The sequence below is a fragment of the Gavia stellata genome, chromosome 3 (assembly GCF_030936135.1).
Source record: "Gavia stellata isolate bGavSte3 chromosome 3, bGavSte3.hap2, whole genome shotgun sequence".
Taxonomy (NCBI): domain Eukaryota; kingdom Metazoa; phylum Chordata; class Aves; order Gaviiformes; family Gaviidae; genus Gavia; species Gavia stellata.
In genome coordinates this window covers 82,141,444-82,168,316 of record NC_082596.1, presented here as the reverse complement: position 1 = coordinate 82,168,316, position 26,873 = coordinate 82,141,444, and the positions used below count along the sequence as shown (strand labels likewise).

General features: G+C 42.0%; 1 protein-coding gene across 1 annotated transcript in view; it reads left to right on the top strand.

Annotated features, from left to right (window-relative positions):
- Positions 1–26,873, top strand: part of ANKH (ANKH inorganic pyrophosphate transport regulator) — a 107,055-nt gene that overhangs the window by 70,222 nt on the left and 9,960 nt on the right. Inside the window, exons 3-8 of the mRNA XM_059815217.1 lie at positions 534–652; positions 1,783–1,866; positions 4,351–4,521; positions 5,117–5,251; positions 7,682–7,774; positions 11,875–11,970. Coding sequence (XP_059671200.1) covers positions 534–652; positions 1,783–1,866; positions 4,351–4,521; positions 5,117–5,251; positions 7,682–7,774; positions 11,875–11,970 — 698 coding nt within the window. The remainder of the gene's footprint in view (positions 1–533; positions 653–1,782; positions 1,867–4,350; positions 4,522–5,116; positions 5,252–7,681; positions 7,775–11,874; positions 11,971–26,873) is intronic.

Sequence of the window (26,873 nt, the reverse complement as noted above, 5' to 3'; positions counted from 1 at the left end):
GATCTTTAGGCAGAGTAAGGGAGAGGCATAATGAGTGTGATTTGTTGCATGCCTTTGCAATTCATAGTATCCTTTTACAGCTTTGGGCAGGTTTACAGGTAATGTCATGAAAATGCAGTGACAATAGAGGGTTTCAGCATTTATAAGGTACTACACCCCATGAAATACACAATGCCTGGTGAAAACAGCTTTTCTAACAAAGAGCCTTGAGTTAATGAAAGAGCAGTAGATTTTCTGGAGTACCAGTGTGTTCATTTAGCAAACAGATGTGGCACTTACTATACCCATCTCCCAACCCAGCCAGTTGTTACCACTCCTCTGCCAAAGGTTACTGGAAAAAGAGCCATGAGAGCACTCCTTAGTCATAAACAGCAGCTGGTGAGGCTGTAATATCCTGAAGCCCCTGCAGCTGTCTGCTAAGTGGATGCATGGCTGAGCTCCTAGGCATCACAGTCTTTCAGGTACTTCTGAGTTTCTCACCCAGAGTCCATATGTAACCTTTATTATTGATTCCTGCTCTTGTGTCTCTACAGCATATAGCGATTTGGGGTATTACATTATTAATAAGCTGCACCATGTGGATGAATCAGTAGGAAGTAAAACTCGGAGGGCCTTCCTTTATCTTGCTGCCTTCCCTTTTATGGATGCCATGGTGAGTGCCTGATTCAGAACTGAATTTTAATGTTAATATTATTTTTCTTCTTTGGTGACCTTAGTTCACAAAGATGGGAAGCTGGAGGTGTGCAGAAGGAAGGTGTGTCCTTTGCAAGCAGTAGCTCTAGATATACCTCGACACATCATCATCTCCTGCTACCTGGAAAAAACATCTGGGTGGACTTTGAACATCCAGAGATCATGACAAATGTAAAAAACCTCAGCTGCCTTGTTAGAGTTACTGTATGTGCATGCTACAAAGCACTAGTCATCTTGTGATGAGCTGCACCAGTTGTCTGTATGTATCCTCTCACTCCAATTTGTAGTGAAAGAGTTGGATTTGCCATGCATTCCCATATCACTTGCAGAGCTCACAAGGAATAAGCTCAATTTTTTCTCAAAGCAAATTTGTTGAAAAGATATTTCTTACCATCAGTTTTTGCAAGCACAGCTAAGTCCAGTGTATCTCAAATGCTTGGAGAAGAGCGCCATGCATGGGGTGGGCTGCTGCTTCCCAGATCACCAGGCTTACTGCTTGTGGCCTGCGCAACATAAAAATATGGCAGGTCTCTTTAATGCCTCTACTTCCGTGTAAAACTGATAAAGGATAACCTTCTTCTGGCATGCCTCCACCACTTTCTCTACCACTTTGTTTGCTTGAAACAGTAGCTGACAATAAAAAGAAGTTGGATCATTAAGTTTTCTTTTCCAGCCAGGACTCAGTATAACTCCATGAGCCAATGAATATTACACTTCAGAGGTGCATCCAGCTGGTGAATAAGAATAAACAAGTTTTCCCTCAGATTATTTAGTTTGATAATCCATCCTGTGCGGCATCTGTTTTATGAAGAAGGGACAGTTTCTTATTAGATCTGCTCAGAAATTTCTATACAGTCTATAAAATCATTCCCATTCCCCCTGTCAGCCCTGACAATGAGGAACTGAATGCAGCGGTGCTTTTTCTGAATTACTGGCTTAACACTTGCCCAAATTCACACTAGGTACTGCTGGTGGAAAAGAGCTTTATAAGTTGTGTACAATGTAACAACCAAAAAACAGCATTCTGGGACCTGGAGTCATTCACAAATATCATAATCACTTCCCAAACTCTTATCTGCCTTTTTTCAGGCATGGACCCATGCTGGGATTCTGCTGAAACACAAGTACAGTTTCCTGGTGGGATGTGCCTCCATCTCAGATGTCATAGCTCAGGTAATGACTCCTCTTAGCAGTCACTGTTTCCGTTGTGTTACGGACCAGATGCTTTCCTAAGCAGGAACTCTGCACAGAGACTGCCTTCTCTCCCTACCGTGAACAACACACCAGAGGAAGTAATCTTGTGTGCTGTTCTCTGGCTGTTTCCCCATCGTGTGTAGGCTGTTTGCTGACAGTTGTGGTTTAGGCAGGTCTCACTTGACCGGATCAAGTCAGTCCCGAACCAATGTCAGGAGAAGGGAACGAGGATTGTTTGGGCTAGGGCCATGTCTTCCACAACCCTGTTTCTGAATGGCTGAGGAACAAGTTACATATACATGTGTACATCTGGGGAGAAGGCAGGTCCGATGGCTGCTACCAATCCTAAGGCTGACTGAGTGCTTTGAAAGAGACCTTTCTTCCCCCCGTGCCTTCTCTCGCACACTTCACACAGTTGCACTGAAATCCTGAGTGGGGCTTGTAGGTGGGGAAGTGAAGGCTCGATTCCTCAGTTCACCTGCCAGTTTTGCACATGCTGTCTAATCCAGTGAAATGCAGTAGTGTAAGCCACCTTCTGAGTGCCAGTATGGCACTGTTCTTGTTACTGGTCCGAAAGGTGAAGGCTTAGAACTGCAGCAGAAGGGATCTGTGGTGACGTAAAGAAGACCAAATGTTATTTGAAGTTTCATTTGTGAGGGAGGTGTTAACTATCCTATTGCTTTGTACTAGACACACTTAAAAAACAACATTCATACACATTGCTGATGGCCGGTGTTGCAGCATTTGAGAACCAATATACAGTCCTCTTTTTAAAGCATATATAAAAATATTATGAAATGGAGAGTCCCAGCACCTGTAAAACAGTTGCTGTACTGCCCCATTACCAGCTGAATGGTGTAATGACTGGGTAAGAAAGAGGATAATTACAGTACAACATCAAAGGAAATATGAAGTCAACAGCACTTAGTTCCATTTTCCATAGCATTTTCCTCCCACTAAATATGAGCAAACCGTAAACCAGGTTGAACCATTCAGTCAGCTGCTATTCTATGTTTGGCAGGTCTGCCCCTCTACAGTACTGCACTAAATCCCTGAAGATAATACCAATTACTGTAAATGACCTTAACCTTCAGGATCTGCTCTTGTTCTGATGTGACCTACAAAGTTTGCTGATCCTGGATACATGTCAGGTCATATACAGCTAAATACAGAAACAAATTCTTATTTTGGCCGTGGTACACATGCCCTTTCCACAATGGTTGGTGAGTGGGGTGCCAGGGTTGTGAAGAATAAGACACCTGTCATCTTCTCTCAGCAAAATATTGCACAGAGCAAGAGCAAATCCAGACAACAAAAAGTTGTGACTCTCCATACCCCAGGCAGGACTCTCTACACCTACATCTGCTCCCTACACAAGCAATAGGGCACAGGCAGTAGCTAATTGTCCTTGTGTAGCTTCATATACACACTTTTTGTGACTGACACTGCTTCTGTTTACTGAAAAAAAATTCTTTTGTAGGGTTCAAAAGAGCAGTTTTGCAAACCATCATAAACAGTGTGGCCTGCCTAATAAACATTTGCACAGTGTGATTTTTCTTAGGTATTTCTTGGTCTCTAGCAATGAAGGAGAGAACCTGCCCCTGAACAAAGTGTTTTGTATTTCTTGTAACTCACTTGAATGCCAGCATGTCCTGGCAGGGTTGTCCTTGATTCTGCTGTTCACAGCACCAAACACAGTTGGCTTTCCAGTTGTGCCCCCCATCCAGAGACATTTGGAATCTAATGCCATCTGCTCTGTACTTAATGAAGAGAATAATATCATAGTAATCAATTCCTTTGCGTTTTCTGGATTGAGCATTTAATCTTACAAGACTGAATTATCAAATGTTCATTAGCCCAAAAGTTTCCATTTCATTTATATCAATGTGACACTCAGATAAGTGAAGAGAGAATGATGAAACACTGAAATTTCACTTGAAAAAGTGGACAATTAGGATGACATGACTTCCTGCTCTTAAATGCTGAAATGAATGCTTTAAAACATCTGGCTTTTTAATTGCCATTGCCCCGCATTCCCCCCCCCAAAAAAGGTAGGGCTTAGACACTGACCCCAGAAGCATGTCTCCAGCCTCAGTGTGTATCAGAATAGCACATTCTTCTGGGCAGGGTGACACTCAGCCACATGCTTGCTGCCAGACCTTGCCAGACTTTCATGCTTATCTTCTCCTATTTATGGCTCCTAGTCTGACACCTGCCCATACCTTCAAGTACTTTTTAGTAGAGCTTCTGTATGATGTTAACTCTTGTTCTTCTCATTTGTATGCCTGAATGCAGGGGAGTTCTGACTAAAGTTTCAAATGCCACAAGCTCGAAGTCAGATAGATGCTGTAGTCATGCATGGTTGTTGGTTCAGATGGACTAGCTTGGAGTCAGACAGGAAATATGTTGGCCATAAAGAAACACACAGACAAATTACTAATCATTTATTTGTTTGCCCTGCAGGTTGTTTTTGTAGCCATTTTGCTTCACAGTCACTTGGAGTGCAGGGAGCCTCTCTTGATCCCAATCCTGTCCTTATACATGGGAGCACTTGTCCGATGTACCACGTTATGCCTCGGATACTACAGGAACATACATGATGTCATTCCTGACAGAAGTGGGCCTGAAATGGGGGTATGTCTTTCTTAATACTTTGCGCTTTTTCGAATTCAATAATTTTAAACTTGCCTTTTGTGTTATTTACTGTATTAAACCACTGTGCATGAAGGGCCTCCTCTCTCTGTCCTGCAGGAAAAAGCATTTTCACTTAAAGATGCATGGCAGAAACTATTGCAGCAACAGTGCACATGGGGCAATGCTTCCCATGGTATGGATGTGCTGTCGGCTGAGCACCTCTGTACTGAGCTCTAAGACAGTACAGCATGAACTAAGTGGACACCTTATTTCTCAGGGAAGGTCTAAAAATTCCTCTTTTTCCTCGAATGTCATATTGGTTTTCATATATCTTTGTCTGGTAGCTAGAACAAACTATGCAGATAGACACCTTATGCATTATTTATTGAGATCCATGACACAGCTTCTTTTGAATCACTATTACTAACTTGAGTGACAATGTTTTAGGCTCCTTATATTGAAAACTATTGAAATGAATGTACCAAACTGACAACAGGTGGGATAAGCAAAAATCCTTTCTCTGTGCTTTTGGTTCAGTTCTGCATGTTTTTTTCCAAACCCACTTCTTTTTTTTATTTTTTCCTATGTGTTGCAGGGAGAGGCTACAATACGGAAGATGCTGAGTTTCTGGTGGCCTTTGGCGTTAATTTTGGCAACTCAGCGAATAAGTAGGCCCATTGTCAACCTTTTTGTCTCCCGGGACCTAGGTGGCAGTTCTGCAGCCACAGAGGTGAGAAAGTCAGTGCTCTCCATTACTGCGAACGATCATTTACATGGAGCTACCTCTGTGTTTCTCTTCTCAGCCGTGCTGACAAGAAAAGCTTGTCTTAAGTACATTTCTGTTTATTGCTCTCTTTATCCTTGAAAAGAAGACTGCTTGCACTCTTACCATGAGCATTTCTGCCAGGCCTAGTGGGACCTTACCCTCAACAAGACCAGCAGAATTTTTTCACCGAACAGTCCCTGCGTCACAGGTTTTCATGCTCTACGTATAAATACATACGCTCTGGAGAATTCAGATCCCAGAGATTTTAGGACAGTCGTCAGTAGTCCCATGTTCCACTGTTTCCTGTCATGTATATTTATGGCTGTGCAAGTCGATGTGAAACTACTGTTAGCAGTCAGTGCATCACACAGAATATGGTAGAGATGAAGGAAGCACATCGTAAAAAAAAATCTGTCTCCTGGTTGGGATATGAAATGCACCCTGTTTCTCTTGAGGAATTTCAGATTGCTCAAATAGTCTCCTACAGCTGATGAGAGCTGGACTTCTGATTCTAATACAGAGCCTTCACCAATGCTCGCCATGAGCTGACCTATTCTCTTAAGAAGTCTGGGGGACCTTTGCTGCCAGTTTTGGTGGGAGGATGTCTAAATCCTCATAGTCATGAGCAATTCTTTCATGTTTTTTCTATAGGAAAAACAAAGCTGTAAGATCCTAAATGGAAAGGACAATTCAAACAACTGATGCCTAACAAACGTTCTCTCAGCACTGCTAATTTGTCATACGTGATACTGTGTATTTCACCCGCTCAAGAGTTGCCAGTGACTGCAAATAAACAGTTGTGGAGAGAGAATTTAGGAAACGTAACACTTCTACATGTGTAAATCAGGCATCAGTCTATGCATTAATAGCAGTCTCAATAGAAGGGGAGCCAGAGTAGGTTAGCAGAGATCAGTTTTGCGTTTCTTGGTGACACTTGGTTTTAGATGCATCACATTTCATGGCTAGCCAAGTGCATTTTGTTGCTAATAGGATGACTCCAAATACATGTCATAGCTGGTGGTTTGCTGGCCCTTTTACGCTAACAGTAATGGTCACATTTCAGCTTTCTCTGATTTCTGAAATAATTGCGTCTGAAAAGGGAGGTGCTGGGAACGCAGATAATATCAGTGTCTGGAGCATCAGAATACACAGGAGTTTTGTAGGTCCCCTGTTCAATAATATCAGCAATTTTCAGTGTGGACAGGATGTCCCTGTGAAGGGCTAAGCTGTAGCATGTTCATAAGGACAGCGAAGTCCACTTGCCCTGGCCAGCTCCCACTGCTTCTCTTTGGACTGCCAGCACAGTTATGGTGATTGGGGTACCTTTTTTGGTGTTGGCTTGATGGGCGACTTTTGCGCCTGTCAGATACACATTCTAGACATTTAGGAAAGCTTTCATGCACATATTTTGAGATCCCACCAACTGAGGAAAAATACTGGAAGAAAAAACACTGCTAAAAACTTCAATAATTTAATCCAAGTGGAATCTAGCATACAAAATGTGGTAGTGAAATATTGTTTTCTTTAACAGTTACTGTGTCTTTGCAGTCCTTTGGACTTCATCATGAAAATACACAAAATATCCTTTATATTGCTTATTTGATTTAATGTAGTTACAGTACAGATGGAAATTCTACTGAAAGCACAATAATGGGGGGGGATTGCAATTAAAAAGGGTACTGTCTTAAAATTCCAATTTGTTTTCTTTGAACCAATTACTTTTTCAAGGTACATTAGACATTACTAAAGCTATTGTTAGCAAGGAAGAATCTATCCCACTCTCTTCCTCTCTGTGGATATCACTACTTTCCCCCACTCTTTTTAAACAGCACAGGGAAGAAATTAGCTTGCTACATGGTCCTGTGTTTGTATAGATCTTTTAACCAAGCAAGTCAGTCGGTCACTGAGGCCTACTGTTTTCTTTGTCTGTCTGTCTTACTTAAAACTGTTTTACTTATAAATAACCAAATAAAATGTATATAAATTTAAATTATGAAATATGATCCAAAGCTACCATGAGCTGTAAGGCATTCTGGTACTTCAGGTATCTGTAGGTAAAATAACTCCGGAGCAATGTGGGAGGGAGGTATTCAGCTGGCGGAGGGGCACACACCAGCTCAAGTTAACTGTTATCCCAAAGTATCAGAGCGATGGTGAAATGATAAAGCTGAGTAATGTAGCTTCATGGCACAAAAGTTTTCCTAAGTTTAAAGCGCTGGGCCACATGATGGCCACTCTGACAGTCTTCATGAAACAAAGAGCTTCCAGTCACTTGCCTGGTTTCTCACTGTGTCAAGGTCAATGTGGTGATATTGGTGGGAAATGGCACCCTACGTTAGTTTAACTGTTCTGTTCAAAGATTTGAAGTTCATGCTTCCCTGTCTCTTTTCGTAGGCTGTGGCAATTCTGACAGCTACATATCCTGTGGGACACATGCCATATGGCTGGCTGACAGAGATCAGAGCAGTATACCCTGCTTTTGACAAGGTGAGTGCCCGTGTTAGAGGTGTAATAAATACCTTTCGTGCGGTTTCACATGTGTGGTCCTCCTCTTTCTCTCTGTTACAACATTTTAAATTAGGGGTGGCTTCAGTGGTGTCAGAGGAATTTCTGGCAAACAAATATGAAGAAAGTTAGTTCATGGCTCCATAATGAAGTGTAACAGATTCTTTGAAAAATAAACCAACCAAAGGTTAAATAGGGCTGTATTAATGGCCATCTATTGTCTTGCTTCTCTTTACTTTTGCTTTTGATGCCTATCGTTCCTTGTCCCACTGATAAGGTTTTCTTAAAATCCTAGTTAAAATGAATTGGGTTTTGGTGGCTTCAAGCTGTTGTCTGATTTGTGATTTTAACCTTAGCTCTGTGTTACAAGGTATTAAGCTACCTTTTGAATAGATAGGTGCTGTATTTTTAAGGATTAAAAAAAAAGTCCTCACTTACTGTGATGTAGCTACCTAACTAATGAAGTGATTTCTCACAAAGTGTCCATCAGTGAGTGAGCAAGCTCACGTCTCTGCTCCAGATTCTGCGGTATCTCTCAAATGGGTTTGAGTTCATTTGCTTATGTTAATACGTAGCGAAGGTTGTTTTATAGACTGATGGTAATGCAGATAAGATACATTATTTTAGTAGTACTGAATTAGCTGAACAAGACTATGAAGATTTGTGTTGGCAAATCATCTAATGACATAAGAATGCAAGGACTGCTCCTGGAACTGAGCACAGAGTAAATATATAACCAAAATTAATTTTTTTTAGACTCTTTTTTTGCTCTGTTTTAGAACTGATACTCACTACCCATATGTTGTGTGAAGAACAGTCGTGTCCTGTGACACTCTAATTCAAATGCCAGATCCTCTCTTTCCCTTTATTTACCAATTAGTAACTGAACTTTCTGGTTCAAATACTGATGACAAAAATATTTACTTGCTCAGCGATGTACTTAACTGAAGCAAGCCTGTTTGATATGATCCGCCATATTTCCAAGGAGAATTTAAAAACAAAACAAAGAAAAGTCAAATCAGTCATAACTTCCTAAACTGCCTGTGTACAGCTAAATTGACCTGTCAGATAAAATACATCTTGCAGGCTTTCTCAGAGGTCATGCTGCTGAAAAGGAACTGCACATGTAAACCCAATAAACTGCAAGGTAAAAATGGTTTGGAACAGCAAACACAGGAGCTGCTAACCTCATCTGTTATGAGCCACAATCAAATGCACTATTGCCAAGCAAAATTAACAGCAATTAAGACTCCTAAATTTGGGTCTCATTTAGCTGGTGGAAGATGTGCTGACAACTTTAGTGGGGACAGGATTAGACCATGATTTGTCTGTTTGTTTATTTCAGTTAAAAGGCTTCTCATAGAGCTCTTCTGGAACAAAGGTGAGGAAGAAAAAGCTAGGGTAAGGCACAGATAGGTACAGTTTATCTAATTGCTGAAAAAGTATATAATGGGGATTTTAGCTGCATGTTTTAAGAGCAATTTGGCATAAAATGTGCTAAGTGAGGTAGCAGCAGTATAAAGAGTATCTCGTCCTGGCAACCATGTGTGCAAATGCCTCCACTGTACCTTTCAGACAATAAACACCAAACCAGAAACCCACAGTGGGTTTTTTTAGATTGCTCTGAGAATTGCTTTACCCTCAGTCACACGTCATTCACATGTCACCGTGCCTTTCAAAAGCTTTGTTCCCTTAAGCTAAGGCTTTCTAGAAGAGTCCAGATGGAAGCACTTTTTATTTCCGGACTCTGTAAAGCCTCCATTGTGATTTTCAGATGCTGAAACAGTTTGCATGCAAGCAAACTCCCGTTTTCTTTTGTCAGTTACTCAGCTGGCAATGCTGATGGCCATCAGAAGCACACCACATTGCCTTAACTGACTGATGGAATTTGTGATCCAGATAGTATGCCCCTCTTCAGTGGTTCTGCTGGAGAAGTCAGATTCTTGTCTTCGCAGGGAAATCGTTACCTGTGTTCACTTTTGTAAGAGAGATGCAGGGTCCTGCTTCAATCTTCTATGAGACTCTGTGTCCAGAGCAACCTCATGGCCTAGCAGTTACGCTCAGGTTAAGGGTTACTACTGATTTTCTGAAAAAAAACCAGACATATCCTAGTTCTGTGCTCTGTTTGCTGTTTTATATGGTGATAATGCCATTACTCTTAATGGACTGTGCCATCTGATTCAGAGCAACAACACTGTCAGAGGACTTGTGAACGCTATTCAACTGATTAATAGATGGGAATGGATACTCTTTTTGCTCCATAATCTGTGTAGCATTTTGATCCAAGAACTAAACAGCGTGCAAGAGATGATAGGAATAAAGAGTATGTGGTCAAGAGTTAGAGCAAAGGGGGGAGTAGAGCAAGGGCAGAGTTAGCAGCAGCGAGGCAGGAACGAATGAGAGCCCTTTTTCTTCACAGCCCTTTTGGATGGCTGGATTTGGGTGTGCTTTCCTTCCTCTCTGTTATTTTGGCCTTGTTAAAAAGTTGAGCCATAGAATCAAAGAATTGTTTAGGTTGGAAAAGACCTTTAAGATCATCAAGTCCAACCGTAAACCTAACACTGCCAAGTCCACCACTAAGCCATGTCCCTAAGTGCCTCATCCACACGTCTTTTAAATATCTCCAGGGATGGTGACTCCACCACCTCCACGGGCAGCCTGTTCCAATGTCTGATAGCCCTTTCAGTGAAGGTGCTTTTCCTAATATCCAGTCTAAACGTCCCCTGGCAAAACTTGACACAAAGTCTTGATGTTATGCAGCAGAGTTCATTTAAACACTGGTGAGCGATGTAAGCAAGGCCTATCCTCACATATATAAAAACTAACGGTAACAAAGTATTTATTCAGAAACACAAGAAATAAGAATAGATGCGTGAAAAAAATGTTTACAGAGAGTTTTCATAACCTGTTCCCAAAAAGGGCAAATGTGGGAGTAACTTCCTGCTTTAGGGTCTGGGTTGCCTGCGTGCATCTTTATGCACCCAAACTTCCAAGCAGATATTTAGGCAGGAGCGTGGGGCTGTCCAGGTGCCGTGGCTGCACTGATCATCACAAAAGCTTTAAATTGCAAAATTCCATCAACTACTTGAATGTGTGTGAAATGGTGTACCCTTCACAGAGCTCACGTTTGGTTTGTCCACTCCCAAGACGTGTTTGCATAATCTCCTATTTCTCTTACAAGAGAGAATTTCTCTTATTTCTCTTACTTCAGTAAGGAAACTGACTGTGCGACAGATAACTGCTGTTCTACCTGAGTTACATCAAGGATGAATAAATGTTGTACTACATCTCATGGTACAGGTTTTATCAGCGTGGGCGCATACTTGTGTATCTCAAACAGCCCCAGGGTAAATGCAATAGATGACCCAACAGCCTATTGCTACAGGTCTCCTAATGGTGCCCTGCTCTTGATGTCCCATCCTCTCCTTTCACAGACCATTTATTTTGGTTTTATGTGTTCCCTGAGGGCAGTTTTAAATCTTCAGCTTCATTTGCTGTATCAGACATTTAGAAGAGGGCTTTTGCATGTGAGTACAGAGCCCATGTTCAAGGTGGAACATCTAATAGTCCTAATTATGGTCTGTTCATTAAACTGCATTAATGGAGCCAGCTGTTCCAGGAGCTTTGTTTATATTACCTACTTGTCCAGTTGGATCAGTAAGGGTGCTTGCATTGACATATAGGTTCGGTACCACTCTGTGGTAAAAAGGAATGGAATACTATTTTTCCTGTGAAAACGTGCTACAAACTTTAAACTTAAGGTAAAAAAAACCACGTGGAGTTTCCTTAGAAAGAGCTACCACCCTTTTTCAGAGCTGAATTTGTTAAATAGGACTTATTCCTCAGAAAAGTAGGGAGATTATTCAGCCCTCAGTGACCATAGGAGCAGTTGCTGTCAGTTTAAGCGGAAAATATTCTGTGGTGGTACAAAGTACTCAGAAAGCTCTAGGTTAAAAAGCAAACAAGCAAAGACAGACATGCGCGCGCACAGACAGTCAGGTCCAACACATGACCCTGGTGCCGTCAGCCTCCCGCTAGTCTGGAGCCAAGCTAATGCTCGTTATCTCTTTCTCTCGCCCTAGAATAACCCCAGCAATAAATTGGTGAACACCAACAGCACCGTCACAGCAACACATATCAAGAAGTTCACTTTTGTTTGCATGGCATTGTCCTTAACGGTAAGAAATCTTTGTTCAACTCTCTAGCTTTCATCTCAACCAGAAAATTATCTCCTCTACCTAATGTTAAAAGCACTAGCAGTTCAAGAAAGGTGAGTTGTCTTTTCTTATGAAGCTCTGTAGCTGTTATCTGGAGGAGAGAGTGTGATCATAGTACTGCAGTACTAAGCAAATCAGCTATCATTAACTCAGGCTAGTTACCTTATGAGCTAGAGTTATTTTATTTAATTCTTCTCACTACTTTTCATTTCAAGTCAGTCTCCATATGCAAAAAGGTATCAGAGATGTGCTTTTCTTTTTTCTCCTTTTTTTAATGAACAAAACTTCTGGTAACCAGCGTGTCAGGAAAATGAAAAACTTCATTTGTCTCATGTGCAGTGGGATGGCAGCCTGTCCCCGGGCATCATTTACTGTGAGCGGTGGGAAAGGCAGCACGTGTCGAAACTGCAATAGCTGTTCCCTGCTGCCTCACATGGCACTGGTTTTCCACGCAGGGGGTAATTTCATGCACGTTGGTTTTATTTACTCTCAAAATGAACTAAAAAGGGCAATCTCAGAGACGGTGCTGACACTGACAAAAGGATCTAAAGCCTTGCCTGTGCTGGGAAGCATTGCAAGGGGCTGACATTCAGGGAGAAATTTTGCTGAGCCTGTAGCATTTCAAAACAACCAGGTTGCCCACATACGTACAGTGTATCTGCCCCAAGAAAACTGTTTCTGCACAAGTCTTTGTAGCAACAAACAAACAGTTGTGGAAGAAAACTCACGCAGGTGGTGGGGGTCATAGTAAATAATGGAGCAGATAACCAGAGTAAATGCAACTTCTGTTTCTACATAAGATGGGTTTACATTAGTGCTTGAAGCTGGTCAAGCCACCCTCTTCCCACTGGGGGTGGACTTACATTAGCAACCATACCTCTGTCCGTGACAGTCATTAGCAGATTTGTGATCCGCGCAGGGTGTCCTAAGGGGTCCTGGGCTGGCTCCTGTCAGGGCACCCCCAGGCGCCAGGACCGCCAGGTCATCTCATGTCCCACCCCTCGCCTGGAGCAGAGCAGCCGGGGGCACCGGGGCAGCCTCAGACCTAGCATCAGGCACCTCCCTGGGGACAGGGATGGGCCAAGGCCGGGCTGGGACATGGGCTCACAGGTGGGCCTGGCTCGGCGGGGCCCATGGCGGGGCAGGGCAGGGCTGTGGGGAGCTGGAGACCGTCCCTGCTGCAGCGTCACTGGGGCAGGGGCTGATGGCCCTGGGGGTCTGACATGGGGTCCCGGGCCATGGGTAGGGTGGGGGGACCCCTGAGGGCTGGGCAGGGACAGTCAGGACTGGCATGCCCTCAGGGCTATGACAGCCTCTCTCCTCAGTACCTGCACTAGCAGCACAAAAGCCAAGGGGAACCTAGAAGAGAAGTTTCTCAGAGAAAAAGTCCTTCCTCACACTAGAAAAGTGTGGGAAATGCTGCAGTTGTTTCAGGATGTGATGCTCAGCATCCTAAAATTGAATCTGTTGATATCCCAGGCAGGTTTTCTTTTTATTCCCAGTGTTGCATACCTTCCATGGGGTAGCTGGCTGCTTTGTAACTCTCTTCTCCCCATGTTCACAAATTTACTGTTGAGTAACGAACGGCTGGCATAATTTCTCTCTCCCCTTCTTTTCAGTGTAGAGCCTTGTGACCAAGTTACACATGGACGATGCATAAAGGGAAACTAATTTGCACCAAAGGAAACCTTACAATACACAAGCCTGCAGTATTTGTAGCCATCCCCACCCCCTTGTCCCAGTCTGAGAAAGTGGGATATGGTACTGTCTTATTTCACAGTTGAAAATGAAGCAACTCAATCCATCAGTAGCTGAATTAGGAGATTTCTTCTGCTCTTTGTTTCCTACACTTTTCCCCTAAACAGCTAAAACTGGCCACTATCAAAGACAGGATTGCATGAGCCAATGTGGCATCTCTTCTGTCTATTCATTTCCTAGATTTAAGACTGAACTCTTTTTTCATGTGGCTCAGAGGCCGTGCTCTAACTTGTATGTCCTATGGCATGTAGAAAATTGGCCATTGAATTGGCCATTGTCTGGAGGCTTTCCACGGCTCTCAAGTTATCTACCATCACACACCTTGAGGTTTTCTCTTGTGTGTTGTGCCAAGCCAAGATTACATTCTCTACAGCTGGAGCCTCCCTTGAAGTCTGCCAGTGTTGTTAGAGACCCACAAAGGGGAAAGCTTTCCTCTTTATAAATTGTTCTGAGAATACTATTTCAGTCTCAAAGCTTTCTCTGAACTATTTTCTTAACCCTTCTGGGCATTTATCAGCTTACTCAACTTCTGATAGATCATGAGCTTCTCACATTACCATCACCATCCTCTGCAGAGTAATTTTTAATTACTGCAATAGGCTTTTGTTTTGTAATTTTACAGGATTTTTTTTCCAAAAGTTCTCCATAGTACTTTAAAGGGCAGTTCTTTCACAAGCTCATCATGAGAGATTTCTCTGCACTGAAATACCAGAAACACTTTTGAGGTTCATAGCTTTTCCTGTCTTGTTTCTATTTTTGCCTACTAGTGACAGATTCTTAGAATCGTTTGTCAACGGACAGAGCAGAAAAATAGACACATGAGCTCTAAAGACTCGGTTTGGTGTGAGGGCCTGAGCCTGCAAATGCTTCAGCACACAAGCTCAGTAGATGTTGGTATGACTCAAGTTACTATGTGTCACAGGTTCTAAGGAACTGGACTTAAGATTTGCCTCTTTTGCAGTCAGGTCAGATGGCCACTGTAGCTAAGCTCCCATGGCCATCGGTGATTGCTGTGGTTTTTTGGAGGGACTCTACTGCAACGAATGGCAGTCAGACTAGTGGTATCACTGTTGGTAACATCTTGTTCTTTGAGATCAGAGGGAAAGTGGGAAACAGGCTCCCAGGCTGACCAAGAGATCAATACTTAATCATGCTATGTGAGTCCATTCTTCAGTGGATGATCTACAGAAGGATTCCAGAAGATGGAAAGATAAAGGAAGTCCATTAACCAGTGGCAAAAAAACCCCATGAAACTTTTAGTATGCAAATGTGTTCTGCCGAGTGTGATCATCAGTACTGTCTCATGGCTTTGAAGCATCAGGCTGGTATTAAAGCTGCTTCTTCAAAAAATGGGCATTAGTTGTATTGCTTAGTGAAAAAACTGTAGACAAGCTGCAAGGCTGTAAATAGAAGTCATTAGACTCCCAATATGTAAGAGAGCTGATGTGATTAGTCATATTGATGTGGTTTTGGTTGTCAGTAAGCAGTGACTCCTTCCAACAGCCCTGTTTTTTGGCTATGTAGCTGAATGTAAAATTTATATAGCAGAGAGGAGGGACTCAGCTGAAGAATTTTGCCCATACAATTAAGGGACTGGTTCTGGTTTTAGAAAATAAGGCATGCTTGGTAATTTACTCTCAGCTTAAAGAGTGTGCATAATGCTGCTTGCCAATTTGTTACTTCATTGCCATTAGGCACTTGGGGAAAAAATGCTTCTTTCTATATATAAGTAGAGATACTGCTCCAAACACCACCCTTGCTGCCATTGCTGGATAAGGCTGTTGAAGAACTAACATTTTGGTTCAAGGCTAGACCTGTTTAGATGACCCTGCAATTCAGCCCTGAGATCATTGCACAGTTGTAAACTAAGCGAAGACACAGACTCCCAAGAAAAAAAAATGGTGCATTTGTATCACACATTCCTTTGGTCGTAGGATGTGTCAGCCTCAGTACAGTGCAGAAATCCCAAAATAATTTGTCCAGGTGCTAAATTACTGCATTTCTCCATTGCAGAAAAGCTTTGCTCTGTCAGGGGACAGCATTCCCTCACTCGTGAGCTGCGCGTAGAGGGGCAGGCTGTGCGAGGACTGAGCTACTCAAGGGAACCCTGCCTTACCCAGCAGGAGTAATAGCAAATAGGCTGTGCTTCAGCAAGGGTTTTTCTTAGAGTTGTGGCAGCGTCTCTGAGCTCAGACTCCACAGTGCAGAATTCAGGGGTTTTCCAAGGCAGCCTATAGGGCACAGCTACTGCCAAATTACTTTTCTCTTTCTTTTTTTCTTCCTTTCTTTCTTTCTTTCTTTTCTTTTTTTTTTTTTTTGTAATTCTGTCTCCATTTCCCACTTGAGCTCTTCCTTAAGTCTTCTGTGATGACACAGAAGTGGCAGTCAGTTAAGATCCTTTTCCCTGGTTAATGTTAGCTGCTGGCAGCCACTTGATCAGTGTTTGGTCATCTGCCTCTGAGCTGCAAGGCTTTCCAGGCTGATTTCATATTAGTGCCTGCTATATGAAAGTGATAAGCAGAGGGCTCCTTTGGGAGGGCACAAGCTCCTTCGCTGCACCTGCTGCCTGCTCCCCATGGCGGTCACAGCCGTGCCCTCACGCACACATCCGTGTGCAAACCCTGCATAAGTCAGTGAAGTTGTGTGCCATGAGTTGAAAGCAGGCCATTGATTGTGCAAGCAGCACTAGGGAAAGTGGGACATTCAACTCTCTGAGGGGACTGGGAGTGGTGGCATCTGTTCATGTCTCAGAGTCGGCTTGGAAGGCAAGCGATGTCTTACTTAATAAGAGTTGCGAGCATCCTCATTTAAGTTGCTGCCATTGGGGTAAAAGCATGGCTGGCTCTATGTGGCTGAAGCAAGATCCCTGCATGAGGAGCATACAAGATGCTGATCAGAGAAAGCAATTTCTCGGACACCAGTGTGAAAGCTCCCTAGCTCACTAAAAATGACCCAGAATAGCCTGTACTTGTTTGTTTATACCAGGGAAGGAGCAATCACTACAGCAGTAGTTAGTGAACGACGCTATTCAGTTCAGCTTCCTCTTCAAGCAGCCTCAGCTGGGACAGACCTCAGTGCTTTAGGGATACAATTCCAAACACCAGCTCCTGTTAGCTGCATGGTTCCTGTTAACTTAAATTGTCAGCAAGACACGTGGCCAGTTGTATCTTCATATTCTTGAGCGCTCTATGTTTTACAACAGGTTTTCCCTTAGCGGTAAGACAGGCTCAAGGTGCCAAGGGTGACATGCTGTGCGCACAACGCCACGTTCATCCGTCTGTCACCAAGGTAATGTACAGCAGGAGAGCTGCACAGTGGTCCTCAGTTTTGACATGTGTTCTGTTAGAAACAGCTCAAAGCTCTTTCCAGCTTTAAGTATAATAGCACCAGTGCTACTATAAAAGGAATTTCAGTGCTGCTTTGCTGCTTTTTTTTTTTAAATGGACACGTAGTTACAGACAAATGGGGAAAGTAGTAGTTTTCATGAATAAACAGACTGATTAAGGGGAGAAGCTAATTATGTAGAATGCTATCTTATATTTAATTAGCGGACACCGCTTAAGAAACAAAATCCAGATCTTCAAGTTTGCCCTGTGATTTTTCATTCCTTTCTATGCCAAAAGGAGACTGAAAGATAGAGTGGAGGGAAAGCTTTCACATTTACACTTGTATGTGTGTGTGTGGTTTAAACAAGGCTTACAAATTTCAGATTTACTTGTTACAAACCACAGACAAACTAGTAAAAACTGTAAATCCCTTTTTTTTTTAAAAAAAAAAAAACACAACTTTCCCATGAAGTTTAAGCTAAAAAGTGAAGGCTCAGGCACTTAAGCTGGACAAATTGATATGCATCAGTTGTGCTGTGGTAACCAAATTCAAATGCCAAGTAACCTGCATTAGATTTAAATCTCAGTGAAAGTTTAGATTTGATTTACTTAGGAGCAAACAGCTGGGCAGTTTACTGGCTTATATCTTTGGGCCTGAGAGTTGAATATGTGTGTGTCAATACATGTCAAAATGTCACCTGCTTTACAGTCAGGTTTGTCCATAACTGAGGAATCTAATGATAGCTTTAAAATGTTTCTAATACTTACAATATTACTTTCTATATTATATATTAGGCCATTTTTTATATTCTATAATATTACATTTTTTTTGTAAATAGAATATAATATTTAGATTCATATCTGAACTTACTCTTTTGACAGGGGAAAAAACACATATTCATTTCTTAAAGGCTCCTGCTGATGAGCATCTGTAGTTCAAGGAGTTACTATTGGCAACTGCCTGTTTCTTTCATTTTCTGGAAGTTATCAGCCCCTTAGGAAGAGCAGCATGCAGGCATTGTGTCAGCTCTCCAGTGCTTACATCTCGCAGCACAGCAGCATAAGCTACCATCAGTTGGCAGTTACATTCATCTTACATATTATTGTATAGGGTATGTAATTATAAATATGTATCTGATTGATAGGTATATAAGCATATGCAGAGTGTAGTTATATATAGATATAAGTGGTTTGTTTTATATTATATTATAACGATCAGAAGTTTTAAGCTGCAGCATTTAACAGGTTTGCCTGTTGATCTCCTATTTTCCCCCCAACCGTGGGCAGAAAAGTGGGACAGACTGCTCGGGACCATAGGCTCTTTAACTGATCTTGCAAGATTCAATAGAGGGATGCCATTACAGTCCTAAAACAGCAGAGAGGGCTCCAGAGTCACAGGGTGTCTTTTGCTAGGTCCCTGTGATGGGATAATTCAGTTTCAGCCTGAAAAGGGGAGGAGGAAAGTCTCTGTCCTATTTGATGACAGTTTACTGCAAGCCATCCCATCATTTGCCTAATCTCCAGTCATCATCTGCTTGGTTATCTTCTATCATTAATCGTCAAGCACCTAGGAGATAAGAAGAAAACCCTGATCAGGAACAAGGAAGCCAGTGTAGCAGGGAAAATTCCCTATATGAAAGAATTAAAGTAGAGAATACAGGATTCAGTTGCTGCTTTCTACTTGATTCTGTAAGAGCTAGGGCCAGTCGCTGTGGAAGGGAAGCAGCTGTGTTTCATTCAGGCTGAGAAGCCTCATCTGCTTAAAAGGCAACTCCAAATGCCCAAGCTTTTGCAGTCTGCTTTGGATTTGGTTATGCCAAACTAGGAACTGCCAAGTGCCTACCATCTGCTGACTCTCCTGTCCTGTTTGTCAGCAAGGCTTCACCAACCAGTGCAGCGTAGGCACTGGCAGGTACAATTGGACGCCACACGAGTGAAGACAGACTATTCATACCAACTCAGCATTTATTGAAATAGCATTGGTTTATTGACGTATTCCAACTCTGATGCTATGCATCTACCGAACATTTTTTACTCACTAGTTTAATTTCCAGTTGAACTCAGCAAATCATGTTATTTCCCAGCCATCAGTCCTGCAGCTGATTTTTCCCATGAGGGTTACCAAAGACTATCCAGTTTCCAGTAGTCCTGTTTGGTCTCAAATATTCAATCTCTAGTTTAATAAATGCGCCATTTCATATCACTTTCTGCATTTACTATAAGTTCATTTTCCACATGACAAAGTATCCTGAGTAAAGCTCTTGTATAGGTAAGACACTGATGTATTTGATGTTTTCAGCTACTCTGTCCTGCTAAACAATGATACATAAAGCAATTGTTAGTAAAGGACAGAAGTTACAGAATTCTTTGCATCTCTGCAGCAAGACTGACTGCTGTCCTACTAGGCATCCTTAGTTTGCATTCAGAGTGATATGAATTAGGCTTGCATACTGAGAAACGCCAAGGAACATGTTCCTCTTTCACTGATGAAACCTTCTGAAGGCAGAAGACAAGTGTCCATAGCGTGATACAACTGCATGGCAGTTCCATGCGGTAGGCATCTCTTGCTGCATGTCAGCCTGTTGGTTTCTGGAGTCCCACGCAGGCTGACATTTAGCCACTGTGAGTACACTTAATGAGTTGCGATGCCTACAAAAGTATCGTGCGCTTTGCTTTCTTTCCATCTTTGGCGACCAAACACCTGAAGGGTGTTATTTCAAGGCTGAGAGACAATAAATTGCATTCAGGACCTGACAGGAGATTAGCTTTAATTTTTAGATGCCTCAGGCAGCTTCACTGTTGCCAGAGGGTGTGCAAAGAAGTATTTTGAAATAGAATTTGCCACAAGCAGTATATGTGAACATACTTTCACAAAAAATGTAGTTAATTTTTTCCCTGTTCCTAAAGAAAATAAGGTCAGTTACCGCTACTACTGTGAAATTGGTATTAGTCTGTCAACGACCAAGAAAATGTAGGAATACTAGAATTTATGCCCTCACCTTCATGCATTTTAGCATACAGAGTGAGAAGGTTTCCATGTGCACACTTGATTAAGTTTGGTAAAGATCAACCTAGAGTAGAGCAAAGAGGTGTGCAAATTCTGACCAATGCAAGAGACTATCGGGGCTTTTACTCCATTATTCCTCCTTCACTCTCACTTAAAAGACCTTCATCCAAGTATCGCTGCCTCATTCTCATGGTTTCAAGTGATCCAGATGCTGGAAAGGGGAACAAGAAAAAGCAAGGGGTACTGTATCTATTTCCTTGTGACTGATGCCACAGTTCTTTGTGTACTGAGAGAGGGTTGCTACCTGAGAAAATCACCTGGTTATTACAACTCTTACAGCTTTGATAGCTGGAGACATTCCAGGCTGCTAATGCTGGTTATTAGTTCACAAGCTGAAGAAAGCATTTTCAGAACAAAGTGGTGATTTCTGAGGTCCTTAATTTAGGTGTTCCTCTCTGTGCTTTATGCCTAACCTTCATGCAGTGCTGAAACCTTCCCACTTGCCCATCTCAACTCTCATATAGATGACTGATAGCAGACGTTCAGAAGATGGCCCACCAGAGCCAAGCTGGGAATTTAGAAAGGGGGCGGGATGAAGGGGGTATGAAATATGGGAGTATTTAATGCTGAAGAGAGAGCAACAGATGTAGTCTTTGTGCAGTGACAGTGCAGGAGAGTCCAGCAGCTGAACAAGTAGTTACAAATGGACTGAAGTTAACAAAGCCTTATTTTTTCATGAATTTGTGACTCAAGGTCAAGGGAATAGCATCAGCGTCTGAAAAGGAACAGCCGTACTTCAACTTCCTTGGCCTTTCAGATACTCTACATCTTTCCTGCAAAAGGGGAATGCAATATGACACCCCATTATAAACCTCATTAATCTCTTCTATCTTGAGGATTTGGCTACTGTAGCATTTCCACCTTACTAGAGGAAACAGCTTAGCCACACCATGGAAAACAGGATTCATCATGATGATTTCTTTCATGTAAGCAATGACATCTGTGAGTTTATCAGTGTTTATGTGCTCAAACTATAACATTGCACAGGCTGAGTTACTCTGTAGAAATCAAAAATTTGAATTCTGGATCAAAAAGGTACCATGACTTCTGATGGCAATAATGCTTTTCAGTTTTTGAGGTGCTAGTGTTTTAACAAACATGGCCAGGGACATGAGCTAGAGTTTTGCAGCATTGTAGTTCCAGTACATCAGTTACCAGCCACTCTATTAGAATTCATAAATGGAAGATTACTTAAGAGTCAACTTTCTTAAAGTGGCTTGTGTTATTACATTAACTAAGGCAAGCCTTTGTTGTTTTTTACAGCTGACCAAGGTTATATGATTTTTGTGTGGTTTTTTGTTTGTTTTTTAAGGAAGTTAAGTCTGACTATGGAACTTTAGAGTTTGAATAATAATTGAAATTTTTCAATGCATCACACAGTATCAAATCGTAGATTAATACTGCCTATCCTCATTCCCCTCCACCAAATTTAAAGCAATTGCACTTTATAGTACTTTGTCCAGTTCATCCAGATTAAAGCAGTCGTTCATCCTCCCCTGTCCAAGGTCACGCTTACAGCTCTCCTCAACAGAAGATTTTCCCTGAATATCTGCTTGTGAGAATAATCAATTCCTCCTGTGTAGTGCTGAAGAGCTTCAGACTCACAGTCACTACTGCAGTGTATCCCTCCATTCCTGGTATTTGTTGCTTGCTTTCAGGAATACCTTTTCATAACAAAGAAGAGCTTAGGCATGGCTAGCAATTGGCTTTAAGAAACAGTACAAACTGCATTTTCTTCAGAACCAAAGTACTGTATAACATATTTAGCCTTCCATGTAGTTTTTCCTCCCAAGTTTAGAAATGAATGAAGGGAAACATGCATAGGAACCATGTTTTGCTACCACCGTATATACCTGTGACACTCAGTGTCACAGGGCAAAAAGCAGCCAAAAGTTTAAGCCATTGCAGAGGCCACTGTATTTGTGTTCAAGGTTCATTCATTTTTTCCTATCTTTTATTGGCTGTCTTTGTTTTACATCTCTGCATTGCTTTATTATCAAAGGTTGCAACTAGGCTTTATTAGAGTCGTGGGATAATAGGACTGAGAGGCAGTAAAATCCATAGGAAGAAATGTTGTGGCAAGAAACCGGTCCCTCTCAGAGGACATGACCCCAGCTGCTGACAGTGCCAGTACCTGGAATTCCCTGGGTGACTGAGTTCAGTGTCATTATCTGTCATGAGTATACAAAGAAAGGAAATAAAAAAAGAGGGACAGATTTCCCCCACACTCCCCAATCTTATTTCATCAACGGCTTCATTACAGCCTCATTGTATTAAGGAGATTTCACAAGTACTATCTAGGATATTCACATTTGAAAAAACAGCATTAAGTTTTCAGACTAAATCCACACTTTTTATACTTTACTGTCATACACTATATGGATGCCAAGGACAGCTTTTAGAATAGTACAAACATCCAGTGGATGAATTTGTTTTCACTGCTTTGATTTTGGCCATCTCTGATCTCCCAGATTGTTTTTTTTTATCTTCAGGCTGCTGGCATAAAATTGGAAAATGGCATACTGCCCGACAATCGGTCAAGAAGGTTTTTACCTTTTCAAGGTCAGGTTTAGTTCCTGCTTCAGTAAAAATTATTTCAGACATGAGTGGATTTATTTCTGCCTGCTCAGGAAGATGCTGGACCACCAGAGGCTGACTTTATAAAATCCTCACAAGGGCCTTGTCCCATCCGTGGTACCACACTGTGCCTTTGTCCCGGAACAAAGGAGTTCTGTTTGGTCCAGTGAGGTGGAGAGTGATGTCTCCTTCATGATTGTTCAGGTTTCACACAAAGGGTCTATTCTGCATGAATGGCTGGAGCAAGCAGATGAGGAAGGGTCAAAAATTGTCACTGCAGTATGCTTCTGCTCAAACTCCATAATCGCGATAGGAAGCAGCAAGGGCTGCAGAAAACTCAGGACAGAAGAAAATGGCTAAGTTGTGAAGTTGACGGTTTTCACAGAGCCTAGGAATCTGCCAGCTTTGGTTTATTCAAGCTTTTTTAAAGTGAGGCTGTACTCAGTAAAATATCCTGCTTTCTGTAAAAAATAAAGTAGCATAATTCAATGGGGAGATATAATGACTGTATTAAACAATTTGGTGACCCAATCCAGCCTGAAAAATACTACTTAAGTATTTTCAGCAGCAGTTGGTGAGAAAGCAGATGTGGCATCATGTTAATGCTACCAGGGAGTCAGTGTATTGTGCAGCTGCTGGACCTAGCTTTATTTCTTAAGAATGTTGTGCTCCGTCACTCTGAACTATAATGAAAGCTGGGGGAGGCGCGGGGAGACTTAGAACCAATTATTTCAGGAGAAGATGGGAAGTTAGGGAGCTTTCCTGCAGGCAGACTGGTTTCTTTTGCTCCCTCTGCTGCTTGACAAATTTTATGACAGCTGTTTTCAGCTTTACCACCACCCTTCGCAGAACACGAAGTTCAGAGAAATCTATACTGACTTGCGTGTGCCTGAGGGATAATTGCTATAAGAGAATGTCCTTGTGATTCAGGTCATCAGCATTATGATAAACTGCTTCCAAATACAACTGCGGTCTGACATTTTTACTGCATACAGATCTAGAGCTTTTTGCTTCATAGGATCACAGAATTGTTCAGGTTGGAAGGGCCTTAGGAGTTCATCAGGTCCAGCCTCTGGGTCAGAGCAGGGTCAGCTGTGAGGTCAGGGCAGGTTCCCTGGGGCTTTCCCAGTCTGTCTGGTCTTGAAAACCTTGTATTTCCCACACAAGAAAAGGACCCACTTTCTCCTCGCTTCAGAATTACAGGACACGTGAGCACATCATCATGATATCCCAACAGAGCATCAGACTGGGGGAACCTTTAATGCCTCCCTTTGGGCTGATCAAAATTAAATTATTCTTTTTTGTGTTAAAAGCTGTATATCAAAAAACTCCTCAAAACTGCCAAAACTGGGGTGGCTGTGCAAAGACCGCTCTCGTGACATGATTTACAGCAAAGGTAGCGTAGGATTCTGCAGGTCCATTCTGGTGCTGGCCGGACTGTGGTATGCAGCAAGTTTCCACAGCAAGCCAGTGATGCTGGCCTCTGCTGTCGTACCATGCCCAGCAATTCCTCCACAGCTTCCAAAGAACTTTATGAATGTTTATACAGTGTACTTAAAAAAAAAAACCAAAACCCACAAACCCTGAGTCTTTAAAGGTGTCATGGTTTAACCCTAGCCAGCAGCTAAGCACCACACAGCTGCTCACTCATTCCCCACCCCAGCAGGATGGGGGGAAGATAACTGGAAGGGTAAAAGTGAGGAAACTTGTGGGTTGACATAAGAACAGTTTAATAATTGAAATAAAATAATAAATTGTATTGACAAGAAAAATAACAGAGGGAAATAACAGACAAGCGATGCAAATGAAAACAATTGCTCACCACCAACTGACTGATGTCCAGCCAGTCCCTGAGCAACAGTCCCCCGGCCAACTTTCCCCCTAGTTTTATTGCTGAGCATGACATCATATGGTATGGAATATCCCTTTGGTGAGTTGGGGTCAGCTGTCCCGGCTGTGTCCCCTCCCAACTTCTTGTGCACCCCCAGCCTACTCACCGGTGGGGTGGGGTGAGAAGCTGAAAAGGCCTTGACTCTGTGTAAGCACTGCTCAGCAGTAACTAAAACATCCCTGAATTATCAACACTGTTTCCAGCACAAATCCAAAACACAGCCCCATACTAGCTACTATGAAGAAAATTAACGCTACCCCAGCTAAAACCAGCACAAAAGGCAGACAGTTTTTCACTTTATTATTTTCATCTTAAACTCCCATGTGATTTCCTATCAACAGGGAATAATGTCTTTATGATAAAACAGACTTTTTGATTTATTGGTCCACAATAGAACACAAAATGCTTTATTTGTGTAAATTGATGAGTTGTTGGGTCTCCTTCCTTTGTAAGAACCCTGTTGAACATTGTCCATGTTGTTCAACTATTTGAGAGCCTGCATGATGGCATGAGCACTTCAGGAGGTATTAGGAATTTGTATTCTGTTGCACGCAAATACACTCCAACTGTGGTCTGAGAAGGGGTGTAACTAATAGCTATTTCTGTAGTTTCAGTACGAGTAGTTAACAATTGAAAACTGTTGTTACTTTTAGTCTTTATAAAAATACAGAAGAGAAGTGCAGTTTCTTTGAACATTAAGTTGCTAGAGTAAGTTTGCATCAAATTCAGTGTTTTGCGCTGATGCAAGTTAGAACAGGGTATTCTTTTGACTTATAAACATATCTGCGAGACCAGCTCATCTTGTAAGTGTGATACAAGCTCTGAAAGGAGACAGAGTTACGGAAGTTCTGCTTATGTGAGAAAGAGGCCATGGAGATGTTTGGTGTATCAGGAGATCAGACCATGTAAGATTCAGGCTACTTTTTGATTTGTTTATTGCACACTTCAAAAGGCAAAATCATATGACTTTCAGTCTTCCATATGAATAGAAGTGATAAACTCAACTGATACTATGCCAAAGATCTGAGGTGCAATTCAAAGCTGAGATGTGTAATAAGGTGTAAGTAGATTTCCTCTGCCCTCACTGGGCGCCACGTAGCGTAAATGGGCATAGACAGGTCATGAACAAGGCATGGGTTAAATTAGTTAAGATGAAATCTTCAATACATATATAGAACAATATTTTGAGGGTAAAACACTTCTCTTGGACAGCCATACTTCTGCAAATATAGCAAGTTCAACAAATGACAGGAAACATCTGCTGAGAATTGTTTTGCAGGAGAAAAATATGAACTGCATTTCATTACAGAAGAACCTTTAGCAGGTTAGCAGCACCCTTCCGCATGGTAAAATCTGTTACCCCCCATCTCATTCCAGACTGATATATGTCTAACTCATTTTTAAGAACATCCATTTGGGATTCCATAGCTTCTTTCTGAGGAACATAGAACTGTATCATGTCTTTGTCATCAGGCAGTGTTTCTTTCTAACTGGAGACTGCACTGAAGTCTAGAAATGCGGTACTGTTGTTCATAGCTCACTGGAATACTCTTTCGTGCCTTATGTTTATCAATGAAATGTCCCAAAAGACAGGCAGCTTTCTACAAGAGCCTAAAAGCAAATCAGTCTAGCACCTTGCAGATTACTATAAACATGGCAATAGCCTTTGTTAGCATTATAATGCATTATGTAGTGGGTCTGTGAGGTTTAGTAATCCCTGTCAGCAACCAGAATAAATGGAAGTAGCTTCCAGGAGACGCAGAGCCTATGAAAAGACTGTTAGTTTTCAAGAACTACTAGCATTCAAACTCACACATGCAGCACCTGAAACAAAAATTTCATGAACAGTCTTCTGTCACAATCGCTTATGAAAGTCAAATGCATGAAGTGTGCTTAAGAAAAGACGTTAAAGAGAAGTTGGACTGAGCACTACCAGTTTGATACTTTCCCTGCCAAAACAAAGATTTGGTATATTCTCTCCAGCGTGTTGACAGCAGAATTTTTTGATGTGTAACCTTTTAATATGCCTAGACACTGAATCTGGTAGCTAGGAATAGCAATATTCCACATGAAAATAAGCACAACTACTTACGGTGAGCGTCTCAGCCACATGTGGAGAGGGTTTTTGACTTTCTTTAATGCACAACTGGATTGGGAAAAAAAAATCACTAACATTGGGTATTTTGTATGCACAACATAAGGCTGCGTGGGATGAAGGCGCACCACAGTTACTGAATACCTGAAG